This window comes from Acomys minous (genome assembly GCF_964271855.1).
Source record: "Acomys minous genome assembly, chromosome: 3".
NCBI classification, from domain to species: domain Eukaryota; kingdom Metazoa; phylum Chordata; class Mammalia; order Rodentia; family Muridae; genus Acomys; species Acomys minous.
Genome location: NC_140485.1, coordinates 121,402,384 through 121,417,503, shown reverse-complemented (window position 1 = coordinate 121,417,503; position 15,120 = coordinate 121,402,384). Strand labels below are relative to the sequence as shown.

At 44.7% G+C, this 15,120-nt stretch overlaps 1 protein-coding gene across 1 annotated transcript; it reads left to right on the top strand.

Moving 5' to 3' along the window:
* The first annotated feature begins 12,352 nt into the window (after positions 1–12,352).
* On the top strand, positions 12,353–14,826 carry CITED2 (Cbp/p300 interacting transactivator with Glu/Asp rich carboxy-terminal domain 2). Its single transcript, XM_084774659.1, has 2 exons — positions 12,353–12,609; positions 13,087–14,826. Exon 2 carries the CDS (start codon positions 13,095–13,097, stop codon positions 13,902–13,904), a length of 810 nt encoding a protein of 269 aa, XP_084630785.1. The 5' UTR covers positions 12,353–12,609; positions 13,087–13,094; the 3' UTR covers positions 13,905–14,826.
* Positions 14,827–15,120: the final 294 nt, after the last annotated feature.

Genomic DNA, 15,120 nt, shown 5'->3' with positions numbered 1-15,120 from the left:
TTGGGTTGGACTAAGGGCATTTCTGTGGGGAGGTTGTCTTAATAAAGTTAATTGATTTAGGAAGATCCAGCCCAGTATGGGCGGAACAATTCCCTAAGCTGGGTTGGTGCTAAAACCATGTAAGAGTAGAGAAATTGAACCGAGCCAACCGAGCAAACAAATGAGTATGCATGGATTTATTTCTCTCTGCTCTTAACTGTGGATATGAACGAACGACTTCAAACTCCTACAGCTTTGACTTCCCTTCAATGATACATTATAACATGGTAGTGTAAAATAAAATAAACCCTTTCTCTCCTCGCTTTTTGTCATGATATTGTATCACAGCAACAGAAATGAAACTAGAACAATGGCAGGGCGGGGCGGGGCAGGGCGGGGCAGGGGGTGGGGGGAGGGGCATTGAGCAAAGGTCATTATTAAGCCAAAGAACAATGACTTCTCTCCCTGCCACGAAGACACTTCTCTAGCCATACAGGCTTTTTTTTTTTTTTTTTTTTTTGGCTAGCACATGATAAATTTCACCAAAATTCTTGCTCTTCAGATTCCATTTAGTCAAGCCCCGGTATTGACCATCTACTTCAGTGTGACGCCTCTTCGGACAACTTTTGTACTCCAGCTTTCGAAAGTTACGATCCAAGTCATTCAGTACTATCTTGCGGCTTTCGGAAAGTGATTTCACTGCTCTTGTGTCATCAGTTATCCCCTCGCCTGCCCCAGCCCTTCACCCGACCCCCAATCCAAGATAAATCTGGTTGCGCTGATTAGATAGGGCATTCCTGATTCCCCCAGCCGCTACTGCATACACCGTCTGCATTATGTCTCCAGACAGTTAGTCTTACAAATATGTGGTCCTCTTACGGCACTGGCCTTCCTGTATCTATTGACACTCTAACATTCCATTGATTCCATACATTACCTCCACATTCTGGGAATTTAGAGAACCTTCTCCTAATTTTGAAAAGAAAGGTGATCAAGTGGTCACTCGCAGCAGTGACACAGGGACACAATTAGAGTACGAAGATGTCTGGTCAGTTGGTCAGTGAAATCTGTGTAACTCCCAGTCATGGATTTCGACCTCCCAGAAGTTCTGCCTATCAATCATAAGTGGCTTCATGAAAAAAAAAAATGTGAAAGCAACACATTAAGAACTTGTGCCTTCGGTAATGAGGAACTCGATCTTTCATTGCTCTAAACACACTGACAATGACCAGTTTGGCCTATACATAGGCCCTGTCTGAGTTCTGATACAGAGCTGGCTTGCTGGCCATTTCCCTAACAAGCCTAATGACAGTAGTCTTTGGTCAGGACTCTGAACAAAGCTTTTGGCTCCACATAGGTTTTTCTAGTGGCAGCTGGTGTACAGTTGATCCCTTCAGGCTCATCAGAGGGACACAAACAACGGGGCGTGAACTCTGCACACAGTTCTTATAATCTTCTGCAATTCCTTCAGGCTTGGCTCTACAATCCCTTCCTTCTGTGACCTTGGGCAAGTCACTTTGCTTCCCTTAGTGTGACTTTGCAAAACTCTTAATTGAAATAGGTTGGACGGGATGATGCTCACAGGACTTTCAATCAGTAACTTTCTGCAATTATACAATTCTAGTACACAAAGTTCCCCATAAACTACAGGTACTACATACCTGTAACCCCAACGTTTGGGAAGCTGAAGTGTGTGTGTGGGGGGAAGGGTCATAAGTTTACAGTCAGGCTGGACTATATAGAGAGTTTAAAGTCAACCCGAACTATATAGTAAAACCCTATTTTGAAATAAAATTAAAAATAGTGGCTAGGTTTGGTGTCTATAATATCAGAATTCAGAAGGCTGAGACAGAAGGATTACCCCAAGATTGAGACCAGCATCGGCTTCATATTGAGTTCCAGATCAGCCAAGGCTATAGAGTGATATTGTCTCAAAACAACAACAACAACAAAAACCCTAACTAACGAAATAAATACATATATACTAATCCCTAGTATCCGTCATCATTTAAGTGGTCTCAGTGGGGCACATCTAGCATGTGCTTGTGAAATCTTTTCCTTCTTTTCTCTTTAAGCACTTTTTTTTTTTTTTGCCTACTACTAGATAAACACCTCACAGAATTTTTATGGCACCGCAACTTGATGACTTGAAAGAAAAAGGAAGATGGTTTTCCTGAATTAATGTCCTTGTGTCAGGTTAGAGATTCACACAGTCCATGCTATGAATTCATGTGCTAGGACATAAAAGGGCGTCTGGTGGCTGTCTAGGATGGGGGGGTGGTTAGCACCCAGGACAACTGGAGTGAGGGTGAGGGTGAGGGTTCCAGTGCTACACCCTTTATCTAATCACCTAAGATCTCAGATAGCAGAGTCCTGGAGCCTCCTGAACTCTGGCCCTTTACGTCTGCGATGGTTTACTTTACTTCCTTTGCATGTTTTACCTTGCAAGCAACAAAGGCTCCTTGGTGCCACGATTCTTGGGAATCTCTTCACAATTCGTAGAAAGGTTGATTGCAATCTGCCACAACACCAGATAACTGAGGAACACGTGAATGCTTTGGGATTAGAGGAATGGCATGTGATGTGTCTGCTGGGTCTGGGTATGCCTGCAACGTGTCTTTAATTGTGGGAGGAATGGAGTGAGCAATGCTGATAGCTTCTGGTCAAAGAACTGATTCTTTTATTATTATTATTATTATTTTCTTCCTCCTGATGATACATTTTGAAGGAGCCAAAAAGCCACTACCACTGCCCCCCACCAAAACAAAAAACAAAAAACAACAACAACAAAAACCCCCCAACCAACCAAACAAAAAAAAACCCCCCTAAAACCACAAAACCAAAACAGCAACAAAAATCAAAAACAAAAAACAGGGAACAGTGTCTCAGAGACAAGGTTGACTGATAAAAGAATCTGGAATCCTGAGATAATTGTAAAGGAAAGACTGAAAAAAAAAAAAGAAAATATAATGATTAGCTTCTAAACCTTCTCCCTAAACTAATCAGCATGGATTATTGCTTATGGAATAAAACCTGGAGGCTCCACAGAGTGGCAAGCCAACAACAACAACAACAACAAAACAAAAAACAAACAAAAACAAAAAACAAAACAACAACAACAACAAGGAAGCATAAAACAATATCTAAATTTCTTAAACAGAAAGTAATTTTAAAAACTCAAGTTTTCAGCTTCATGATCGCTGTGCTTAGTCGGGTACTTCCTATTGGAGATAGGATGACACAGGCAGCACTCTGGATAAAAAAGAATCCTTGTCCCTGCCACTGTGGAGACAAGGAGCAGCAATAAATATTAAGTATACACTGTAACAGGGGCTCTGGAAGGAGAGCACCAGGTGTTACAGCCTCACTGTAGAGTGATACTTCAATCAACAGAGGAGCAAGCACAAGACAGTGGTCCCCAGAGATTATACCAAGTAGTAAACCTTAGCTCTTAGTTTACTTAAGTAGCCTCTACGATGTTTGCACAATGATGAAATCTCTTAATGATGACTTTCTCAAAGCATGTTCCCATGGTTAAATGACCCATGACTGCATACATGGTAAGGGCAATAATGGGGACTTGACCTGATTTACTACAGGGAAAATTGCCGCGAAGCTTTACAGAAAGACAAACTGTAAGAGCGACCAGGGAGTAGAGTTGTACTAATTCAGAGTTTCAGAGCACACCCCCTACAGTCCTATTGCAGTTGTGAATGCACAGAGATGGAGGGAGGCCAAACCAACAGTCACTGTCCCTGTGCCTTTTCAGTAGCAGGCCACTACAAACCAAGCTTGGTCTTCAGCTCAGCTGGCCCATCTAGCCTGAGCCCTACAGGCTTTTAGACTAGTCAGATAGGAGGTGGATGAAAAGACCTTGATTGATTTACAGTGAGTCTTTTGTTCTTCCACTATCTTTGATTTCTAGGCTGTAACTCCCAAGGTTCAGGAGGGGCCAGGAAATTGGAATTTTCTTCCTAATTACTCTGATCTTCTCTTGTAAATGTTTATGCCCCTTTCTCTCAGTCACAGATGATAATATTACTTCAAGTTCGGTGGGTCCTTCCCCAGTGCACATCAAATTAGCCTAGAAGTCCTTGATTACTACAGACTGAGGGTGAAAACAAGATTGTTAAGATTCATAGAGGAATTATACCTACAAGCATTCTAGATAATATCTAAATTCAAAGTAATTTATATACTAATATACACATTATTATGTAATTATTTCCCAGATCATATAAGAATTCTGACAAACTAGTATTTGAATGCATTAAAAAAAAAAGAATATCTGTGAAAGAATGAATTTACAGACAACTTTGAGGGATCACGTGTTTACTTGATACAGGGGGGAACTCTAGCACTTTGAAAAGGAATTTTGTAACATTAAACTTCCCATTGAATTAGCCTTTCTATCCCTTTTCTAGCCCATCCACTAATTCAAATTATTTATGATAATAATCATAAGATCCACAGTATTTATAGTGAATATCACCCACACCACTATTTATTTCATTGACTTTCATGTCCCCTTTACTGTCTTTACTTTTTAGGAGTTCTCTTTTCTGCTTTAAGAAATCTTTAGTTAAGCCAGGCGTGGTGACACACACTTTTAGTGCCAGCACTCAGGAGGCAGAAGCAGGAGGATCTCTGTGAGTTTGAGGCCAGCCTGGTCTACAAAGCGAGTTCCAGGACAGCCAGGGCAACACAGAGAAACCCTGTCTCAAAAACAAACAAACAAGCAAAAACACCACAAAACAAAGCAGAGAGAGGAGAGAGAGAGAGAGAGAGAGAGAGAGAGAGAGAGAGAGAGAGAGAGGAATTTTTAGTTTAAACCCAGTGCAGTAGCATATACCTTTAATCTCCATACAGGGGCAAAGGAAACAGCCTGGACAATACAGTAAGTTCTAGGACAGCCAGTGATACCCTGAGGCAGAGTGGTGGGGGTTGCAGTGGGGAGAAAGAAAAAAAAAATCTTTAATTTGAGTAATTTGGAGGGTAAGGGATGTGCATGCATGAATGTGTGGGTACACGTGGAGGCCAGAGAACCTCCAGCACGCCATCCACTTCCTTAGACACAGGGTCTCTCGTTGCCCTGGAAGTCATGAGTTAGAAAACTCTGGCTGGTCAGTGAGTTCTGGAAATCCTCCAGCCCCCGCCTCCCGAGCACTGAGATTTCAAGTGCACATCATCATGCCAAGAATTTTTATGCAAGTCCTGGAAATGAAACTCACATAAGCACGCTACTGAGGCTACTCAGTTTACAGACTAGACTGTCTCTCCCAAGTCTCTTAATTCAGGTTTTTAGAGTGCACCAAATAAAAGAATTGCATTGCATGGCACTGAACTCCACGGAAAAAGGATATGCGGCAGCAGTTGCCACTAGAATCACTGAAAATTTGCTATGGGAATGGTGTTCATTTCAAATGTTATTGGTTCTTCAGTTTCATTTTTAGTTAGCACGGAGAGTGTATTCAGTAATGTAGTTACACAAGAGCAATAAATGTAAGGATGTCACTGTCATTTTCTATTTTCATCTACATAAAACTAATGAAGATCAGTTAACTAAATGTTTGAGAATCTGAAGGTGTTCTTTCGAGCTTTCTATATTTCTCTCTCTCTCTCTCTCTCTCTCTCTCTCTCTCTCTCTCTCTCTCTCTCTCTCTCTCTTTGAGATAGGGCTTCTCTGTGTAGCCTTGGCTGTCCTGGACTCACTTTGTAGACCAGGCTGGCCTCGAACTCACAGTGATCTGCCTGCCTCTGCCTCCTGAGTACTGGGATTAAAGGCGTGCGCCACTACCCGCTCCTCCTCCCTCTGAAAATTGGTTTGTGAAGGTTATTTTAACCCGTTTTGTTTGTTTGCTTGCATTGCATAATTTGTTGACAAATTCAAAATTGAAATACATATTTTTTAAATTTTTGGATTAAATACATTATCTAAACATATTTAGATAAATGTATTAGATGTAACTCCATACTACAAGATCAGAAACTGACAAAACATTTCCATCTCCTCATTTTGATTCTTCAGTTTTATACTTCAAAATTAGCTAGGAAAATAAAATATTTTCTCAAAGGACAATTAAGATTTTCTTTAAAAAATATATATATCTTGATATACATATTTCAATTTCAAGATATATGTATGTATAGATATATGTGTGTGTGTGTGTGTTAGACACACACACACATATATGATATGACATAGAAATTAAAACATTTAAGGCCAGGTGTGGTAGCATAGTCATCTAAATCAATCTAGTGCTCAGGAGACTGACATAGGAAGATCTTTGAGACCAGTCTGAGTTACATAGTGACACTCTATTTCAAAGATGCAAAACAAACAAAACACCAGCTGTAAGCTGTAAAACTACCTCTCCAGCAAGAGGATGTACCTGTGCACAGCAGGTAAGCCAAGCACATGGATGTCTGCAACTGCTTCTCAGGCCACACCAGCAGAGACTCTCACACTTCCTGTTTGAACAGAAAAATAAATCCTTTTGTATAAAAGTGGAAATCCTTACAGATACTGTTACTTGTTCTGTAGCTCAGTTAATTATAAGAATTACGGCCTAGGACAGGCTTGATCCAGCCACTCTGAACACTCTATTCCTTTCACTGATGTCCTTGTGAAGACAGGCTCCTCTGATGATGTGCAGTGTTTGGAAATCCTAGTGTTTAGGGACTCACGAGGAAGTCACTTAACCTTTCAAGACCTTGAGTTTCTCATAGAGAAAATGAAAGAATTGGGACAAATGTTTCTTTTTAAAGTTCCACCTACAAGTACAATTCCATTTTTTTTTTTAGGTGTTATCCAAAGCATTCTTTTTCCTAACTATTTAACATCAGAAGAAATGTCTTGACACAGTACAACGGAAGCTCTTAGTACATAAAGCACATAAAAGGGAATCCGTGGATAGTCTGCATCTAAAGAACACAGGATGGGAACCCATGACTGCAAGCTCTCTCCTCTAATGTGCTTTTCTTTTCTTTTTCTTTTTTTTAAACTTTGTTTCAGTGGAAAAAAGAAAACACCTGGCAAGGATCCACCATGTTTCTCTGCCTCTGCTCACACCAGTAACATATGTATCAAGTCACCTGACAGCCGTCTTTTTTCTTCAGATTAAATAGCCATGCTAGGCCCCATTTCTCATCTCTTTAAAAATAGATTTCTTTTTAAGAAAGAAAAATAAACAAACCTTCTTTGGTTTCTGCAGCTCTTTATTAAAATGAAACATTTCAAACCAACGGAAGAAGAGCCAAATCCGGCAAAAGGCTCGTTTCCAGCTCTATCATGAGGTAGCCTAACACATTTCAAGTTGTTTCCCTTTTAAATAACATCTTCTTGGTGCATCTGATTCAACCAACCAATAGCTCCGAGTGACCCACCTTTTTCTCTTTTGGCTGAACTTGTTACATCTACTCAGTAGCCTCCCATCCAATCAATACCCACATAATCTGTCGCTGTGCTGTGCTTGGGGAGCCTCTCCAGGTTCTCTTACTGAATAAAATCTTGTGTTGATATAGACGTTGCCTACATGAGTCAGCCACTGATTTTGTTTTCCCTTAAGGTTTTCAACAGATCTCACCGAACTTCCAAACCAATGTGAGTGCCCCTAACAGCTTGCTGTTAAAAGTTACAAACTGATAAGATGTCAATTAACGAAACGGAATCTGCACGTGAAGCAGCACATAGGCTAAACTACATCCCCCCCCTCTGAATTCCTGTGATGAAGTGCTAACTCTGTTTTTCAGTTTTTCAGGATGTCACTGTTTGTAGATAAGGCCTGTAAAGAGGTGGTGACATTGAAAGGAAGCCATCTGAGCAAGCCCTATCTAATCTGGCCGAAGTCTATTTAAAAAAAAAAAAAAGGCAATGTGCATCTGTAAGAGGGCACACAAGTAGGATGCAGAACATGTGAGGACACAGCAAGATGGCCTACTGCAAATCCAGAATAGATTGCTCAAAACACGATCTACTATAAGCTTGACCTTGGATTTTCTGCCTCCAAAACTGTGAGAAAACACATTTTTTTTTTTTTGATAACCTTCTCAGTCTGATTTTGTTACTGTGGTATTAGCCATCTAATATAATATTGGCCTTATTTTATCCACAGCATTGGACAGCACTTGAGAGTTCACCAAGTAACCTTCTTCCTTACTGGAAAAGCTACCAGGTACCATTTTGTGGTTGTTATTTTGTTTTCATTTTCTTAAAGTTCTTTGAAACTCAAAGGTCTCCTTTTAGAAAAAGTATATTCCTACTTTTTTTTGTCTTTGTTTTCTTTTTCTTTTTCTTTTTCTTTTTTTTTTTTTGGTTTTTCGAGACAGGGTTTCCCTGTGCAGCCTTGGCTGTCTTGGCCTCTCTTTATGGACTAGGCTGGCCTCGAACTCACAGTGACCTACCTGCCTCTGCCTTCGGAATGCTGGGATTAAAGGCATGCCACACCCAGCTCGTATATTGCTATTTTTAAAGGATTAAGTGAGGTAATTTAGGTAAATGTAAGATTCCCACAGCACATTCATCGAACATGGGAGAATAAGTTCTTTACTTTAGGGTTTTTGTTGGTTGGTTGGTTGGTTTTGTTTTGTTTTCTAAGCTTGTGTTTTAGCTAAATCTGGAGCTTCACACTTAAAAGCTCTGTGTCAGTCAAAATCCCACACCAGTGAGGACTTGATTCCACTTTTGTTACTAATCGGCCAGTGAGCCCCTGGTGAGCCACCTCCCTCAGAGGACATTCTTGCTTAAGTAAAAGACAGGCCAAAGTTCACATTGCTGCAGCGAGCAGCTGCTCTTTCTCACTGGACTGTCAGTGGTGGGTGTTGTTTTGTTGTTGTTCAGCTGGTGTCTCACGTAGCTCAGGCTGGCCTCAAATTTTCTACATAGCCAAGGATTACCTTGAACGCTTGATGCCTCTCAAGTGTAACCATTACAGTCTTGCACCCCCATGCAGTATACAAGGTATTCGAGACGAAGTGCAATATTTTGTGCTGGGCAAGTACTCTACCAATTATGCGACATCCCCAGTCCTCCATGGGAATTTTCTACCTCTACCTTAAAAGCAACCTCTAGAAGAATCTTCCCTCACCTTTCATTTTCCTTCCCTTGATAGCTATTGGAGGATGTATCAATCTTTATTCACGCATTCATTCGTTCAGGCATTCAGATCTACAAAGACCAAACACATTGGCCTCTGCTCTCTTGGAGGCCCCTTCCTAGTGGAGGAAGGCAGTAACCAGTCGGGCGTTGTGTTTTGTTTTTACCATGCAACATACATGTGGGAACAAAGGAAAAATGCAAAGTGGGGTTAAGTAAGGCAACAAAGAGGAATATTGTCCTTTGGGTGGATACAGAGCAAGACCTCTGGGTGGAATTTAAGCAGAGACACAGAAATGAGACAAGGGCCATCAGAGTGTCTGGGGGAAAAAAAAATCTAGACAGTTTCTTCCTGGTCAGTGGGGATCCCAGATCACTAAGTTCTTCACTGTTGTGTTGGAGCCTCCCTCTCTAAAAAGCTATAACATAGTCTTAACTTCCTGTACCTGAGAATGGGATCTGATTTGAATACAGGATATCTTGAGGTCACCAAGTCCAAACGAGGTTGTTAGGATAGGTTTAATCCGGTACAACTGATGCTCTTAGAAAAGGAAGGCGGGAGGTGGTGGTACAGAGAGACACATATGAAAGGACCTACTGGGTGAAGGTGAGGTTAGAAACCACATCGATGTGTTTATCAAGTGCTGCCAGCAAGCTGCCAAAAGATACAAAGACAGACAGTGGGGGACCAATCCTGCCCAACTCTTCATTTTGGACTTCTGGTTCCCTAATATCTATATCAGACAATAACATTTTGTTGCTTAAACAAGGTGTTCTCTTATGTCAGTCCTAGAGAAAATGAATACAACCATCTAGTGCTGACAGGCCACACACCTCCTCGGGCTGCTGGGAGAAACCTCACATGCTCCACAATGCACCTCACAGAGCTGTTAAGTTTTCACCTCCCCTTTTGTGTCTCTGGGACCCAGTGTGAATCCTCAGCCTTAGAGGCACAGGTCTCGGGATCTGAGGTCTCCTTCCAATCTTGTTCCTGCCTTGTTTATCTCGTAGGGCACGAAGAAGTGCCTGGCCCCTGGAGAACATGCAATGGCAGAATAAATGAGCAACGCATTCTGCATCCAACCAGCTGGATCCAGAAGTGTTTATTTTTCCTTTTAGTGGTGGAGGATGGGCAAATGACCTTTCCAGCGATTGCCCAACAGCCTGTAGAAACACTGGAACTCCATAGTGGGGGGTACCTTCCCTTAACGGTTGCAAGAGGAATTTAGATTAGACATTCAAAAGCTGTTCCTTGTGTCGCAGGACACTGCACAACGAGGAAGGGAGGCAAATCATCTATTCAAAAAATTATCTTGCCTTGGCCAATATTTTTGAATGCAGTTTTTGTCTGTCTGTTTGTTTGTTTGATAGGAAGTGTCTCTTCTGATCGCCTCCAAACCTCTTGGATTTTCAACTGCATGTTCATGACCTACAGGCGAAATTAGGAAGTGGACAAAATAGAGAATTGTTATAACTGAAAGCTATGTGTCTCTTGCTCACTTCTCCAAAAAGTAAACATTCTTGAGGTTTCAAAATCATTTGCATACAGGGTTATAAACGCTGGTCAGCCTGGAAAAGGGGTAGAGAAGACAGAATGTTCTGTTGTTTTGGGTGTTTGAGTGAGATCAACTTTAGGAAGACATAAGATTAACGCAAAAAAAAAATTACTGGATGGGGCAGGCAGTGTATCAGAATTTCCAGCTCTCAAGAAATATGGCCTAAAAAAAAAAAGTCTGTGAGCTAGAAAGGAGAAAAAGAAACGGGAGGGGGAGGGGTACTGGCTCTTTACAGCAAGAAGGACATCAAGTTATGAAGAAACAACCGTACACAGAAGTACCTTTTCGGAGCGCTAAACTTGATTTCACCACTTAAAGAGAGAGAGAGATACACGCTCCAAGCAGCCTCATCCTGGTGAAGGGAACCAACTTGCAAAGCTGGAGAGCTCGGACTGGATAGTGGCTCAGACTGACTAGTGTTAGGGGTTTTATTTGCAAGTCAATGAGCCAAATGGACGACCCGACTCGTTGTGCTTCCTTCTGCTAGCAAGGTTATTATTATCGCCGCCTATTGCTCCACTGAACAATTTCACTGAAAAGGAAGAGTCCTAGCCGTGTATGCGCGCACTGTGCCATACAGGACGTGCCGCTACGTGCCCACCTCAAAACCGACTTTATTTACAAAGCGATTACCAAGCTATCTATCTGTTTTCCTTTTGCTGCTGCAGCAGCAGCCTTACTCAGCCCTCGAATTTCTTAATTACAAACCCGTTTGCTTCTAAATCAACCCCCAAACCGTCAGGCAGAGCCCGGAGGGAGGCTGTGCAAGTTTGCACACACCCCCACCTCCTGGATCAAGGGCAACAGCAGAAGCAAGTAACTGTGTATGTGCAAAAAGGTGGATCTGGGGACGAGGATCGCTGAGTTTGTTTACAGAGCAGGGACGCCTCAGCTCGGATGCCAAAGCTACCAAGAGCAGCAAACGCAAACTTAGCAGAAGCACACGTACTCCCGGAGCGTGGAGCAGGCCGAAAAGTACGGAGTGGATCCTCGAACCTAGGAGTGGAGCCGATCTGGCCTGCGAGCGCGCACGGTCCACCTGCAGCCGCTGCCGCTCCCCGCCCCCAGTCCCTGTCCTTGAAAAGAGTGGAGGTGCGGGGCGGGGAAAGGGGTGGGGTAGGCGAGGATGCATACACCCGCAGAAAATATCTCAGTTAGTTTTACATGTTGCCCATGGAAAAACACAAAGGCGCGGCTCAGGAAAGCGCGCTCAAAGGACAAGAGGATCGGTCCAGGGCTTTAAAAATCCCCAACTCGGGAAAGCACACCCATATTTTCTCAGGTTGAGGAGGCTTTTGCACCCGAGAAAACTCTGCAGGGCGGGGAGGCTGAACCAATCTCTTTTTCCTGTAGAGGGCAGGACAGATCACTAGGTGAGCCGGGTGAGCGAGTTGGGGGTGGGGAGATCTGGCCAGAGGGAGGAGGGGAGTGCTCCTTGCTCCTTTCCTGTAGGCGCTCCCTTGCACTAGGGGGCCGGGAGGATTAGCTCCTTGCCCCGGGGGTAGCAGGCACTACCCTTGCATTTGGAGGCCCAAAAGACACGACAGTCCGGAGAACTGTAGGGCGGCGCCGGGGCGCGCAGCCTCTGCGCACGTGCAGCGCTGACTCGCGGACGCGGCTCGGGGACCCAATCCAGGGCGCTGAAGTTCCGGAATCCGTGTCTTGTCGCTTGCCGCGGGAGGTTCTCGCTCCGCCCTTCCTGAGATCCTTATATTAACTGTGGCCAAAGCCCTAAGAAACACAGCTCATTGTTGGCAGCTGCCGGGCGGTCCTGCGGAGTGGTGAGTGCTGCGGAGGGAAAAGAAAAGGGAACGGCTCAGCTCGGAATCTGCTCCAGCGTCTGCTGCACGACCTCGGCGCCAACCTCGCACCGGCGAGCGCCCCACAGCTCCTCTGCTGTCTCTCTATGTGCTGCTGAGCCGGTCCTGGACCCGACGAGCCCGCCTTCGGTGTTCCGAGCAAAAATCGCCAAGACGGAAGGTGAGCGCGGCGGGCGAAGCTGGCCAGGGCTGCTGCCAGCCTCGTCCTCCGAGGGCAGGGCTGGCCCCGGGGACGGGCGCGAGGCGGAGCTGGGGAATAACAACAGGATGTGCAACCACAGGGTGAGGAGGGCTGATTGAATGCCTGAAGTTCGCGGCCGGGCTCCGGGGCACTTCCTTTATTAAGCCACTTCGTAGAACCCAGGGGGGTGTGGGCTCCGGTCCCCCCCCCCTCCTCCTCCTAGATCGTAGGGGAAGGGGTCCCCGTTAGCTCAGCTCCAGGCTGTGCGGGTCCCGCGAGCAGCAGGACCGCCGAGGTGGCGAGCTCGAGTGCTCGGGCTGCCGGTGGGTTCCCTTCCGGGGGTGGTGGTCTGCAGCTAGACGTGCGCGCGGGTACGGAGGCTACAGAAGTGGGGTGCGCTCTGGTGGGCGACACGTGTGTGACGCGGGTCTCAGTGTCTGCTCGTTTCGCTTTCAGGACTGGAAATGGCAGACCATATGATGGCCATGAACCACGGGCGCTTCCCGGACGGCACCAACGGGCTGCACCACCACCCTGCCCACCGCATGGGCATGGGGCAGTTCCCGAGCCCGCATCACCACCAGCAGCAGCAGCCCCAGCATGCCTTCAACGCCCTCATGGGCGAACATATACACTACGGCGCGGGCAACATGAATGCCACGAGCGGCATCAGGCACGCCATGGGGCCAGGGACTGTGAACGGGGGCCACCCCCCGAGCGCTCTGGCCCCCGCCGCCAGGTTTAACAACTCCCAGTTCATGGGTCCCCCGGTGGCCAGCCAGGGAGGCTCCCTGCCGGCCAGCATGCAGTTGCAGAAGCTCAACAACCAGTATTTCAACCACCACCCCTACCCCCACAACCACTACATGCCGGATTTGCACCCCGCTGCAGGCCACCAGATGAACGGGACAAACCAGCACTTCCGAGATTGCAACCCCAAGCACAGCGCCGGCAGCAGCACCCCTGGCGGCGCGGGCGGCAGCGGCACCCCCGGAGGCTCCGGCGGCACCTCGGGCGGCGCTGGCGGCAGCGGCGCGGGCGGCAGCGGCGGTGGCAGTACCATGCCCCCCTCGGTGGCTCACGTCCCCTCGGCAATGCTGCCGCCCAATGTCATAGACACTGATTTCATCGACGAGGAAGTGCTTATGTCCTTAGTGATAGAAATGGGTTTGGACCGCATCAAGGAGCTGCCTGAACTCTGGCTGGGCCAAAACGAGTTTGATTTCATGACGGACTTCGTGTGCAAACAGCAGCCCAGCAGAGTCAGCTGTTGACTCGGTTAACCTCGCAGGCGAAAGAAATCACCCTCCCCACCCCACCCCCACCCCTACCCCCAACTTCTTCGGTGTGAATTAAAAAACATTCCCTTAGACGCAGTATCTCGCTTTTCAGATCCTGAAAGGTTTGAGAACATGGAAACAAAGTAAACTATAAACTTGTACAAATTGGTTTAAAAAAAAGAAAAAAAAAAGATTGCTGCCACTTTTTTTCCTGTTCTTGTTTCTTTTTTTTTCTTTCTTTCTTTTTTTTTTGTAGCCTTGACATTCACCTCCCTTATGTAGTTGAAATATCTAGCTAACTTGGTCTTTTTTGTTGTTTGTTTTTACTCCTTATTTTCTCACTTTCTCCAGTGCTTAACTGTTAGATATTAAGCTTGGCAAACTGCTTAATCTTGTGGATTTTGTAGATGGTTTCAAATGACTGCGCTGCTTTCATTTTATGAGTGAAAGGAAAAAAATTGCATTTGTTGGCTGCATGAACTTTGAAGGGCAGATATTACTGCACAAACTGCCATCTCGCTTCATTTTTTTTAACTATGCATTTGAGTACAGACTAAGTTTTCAAATATGCTAAACTGGAAGATTAAACAGATGTGGGCCAAACCGTTCTGGATCAGGAAAAGTCATACCGTTCACTTCAAGTTGGCTGTCTCCCCTCCCCCGTATGTACAGACAATAGGGTGTGGAATTGTCGTCAGTGGCAAACATTTCACAGATTTTTATTTTGTTTCTGTCTTCAACATTTTTGACACTGTGCTAATAGTTATATTCAGTACATGAAAAGATACTACTGTGTTGAAAGCTTTTTAGGAAATTTTGACAGTATTTTTGTACAAAACATTTTTTTGAAAAAATACTTGTTAATTTATTCTATTTTAATTTGCCAATGTCAATAAAAGGTTAAGAAATAACTTGTTTTCTAGAAGTCAGTCATTTGTGTGTGGGGGTTGTCTTTAAGTTGGACTTGTTGAGAGTAAGCTTTCCAAAGGGCAAGTTACAGGACACTAAAACAGGTCACCAGGAGCTTAAGGGAGACCGGGACTTAAGATAATTGGCATAATGCTGCCTTGTTACCTTTGTAGCATGCCTCTTGGTGTGGTTTAATCAAAGGCTGAAAAGTTGTCAAAGTGCTTTTTGTTGTTTCTTAACTGCACCCAATTCCAGTGAACCTTGGCCAGGAAGGCTTGCAATATTAAACAGATCTTTCTCA

Excerpts from the sequence above, each read along its gene's own strand:
- CITED2 (XM_084774659.1), top strand. The coding sequence starts at position 13,095 with ATGGCAGACCATATGATGGCCATGAACCACGGGCGCTTCCCGGACGGC.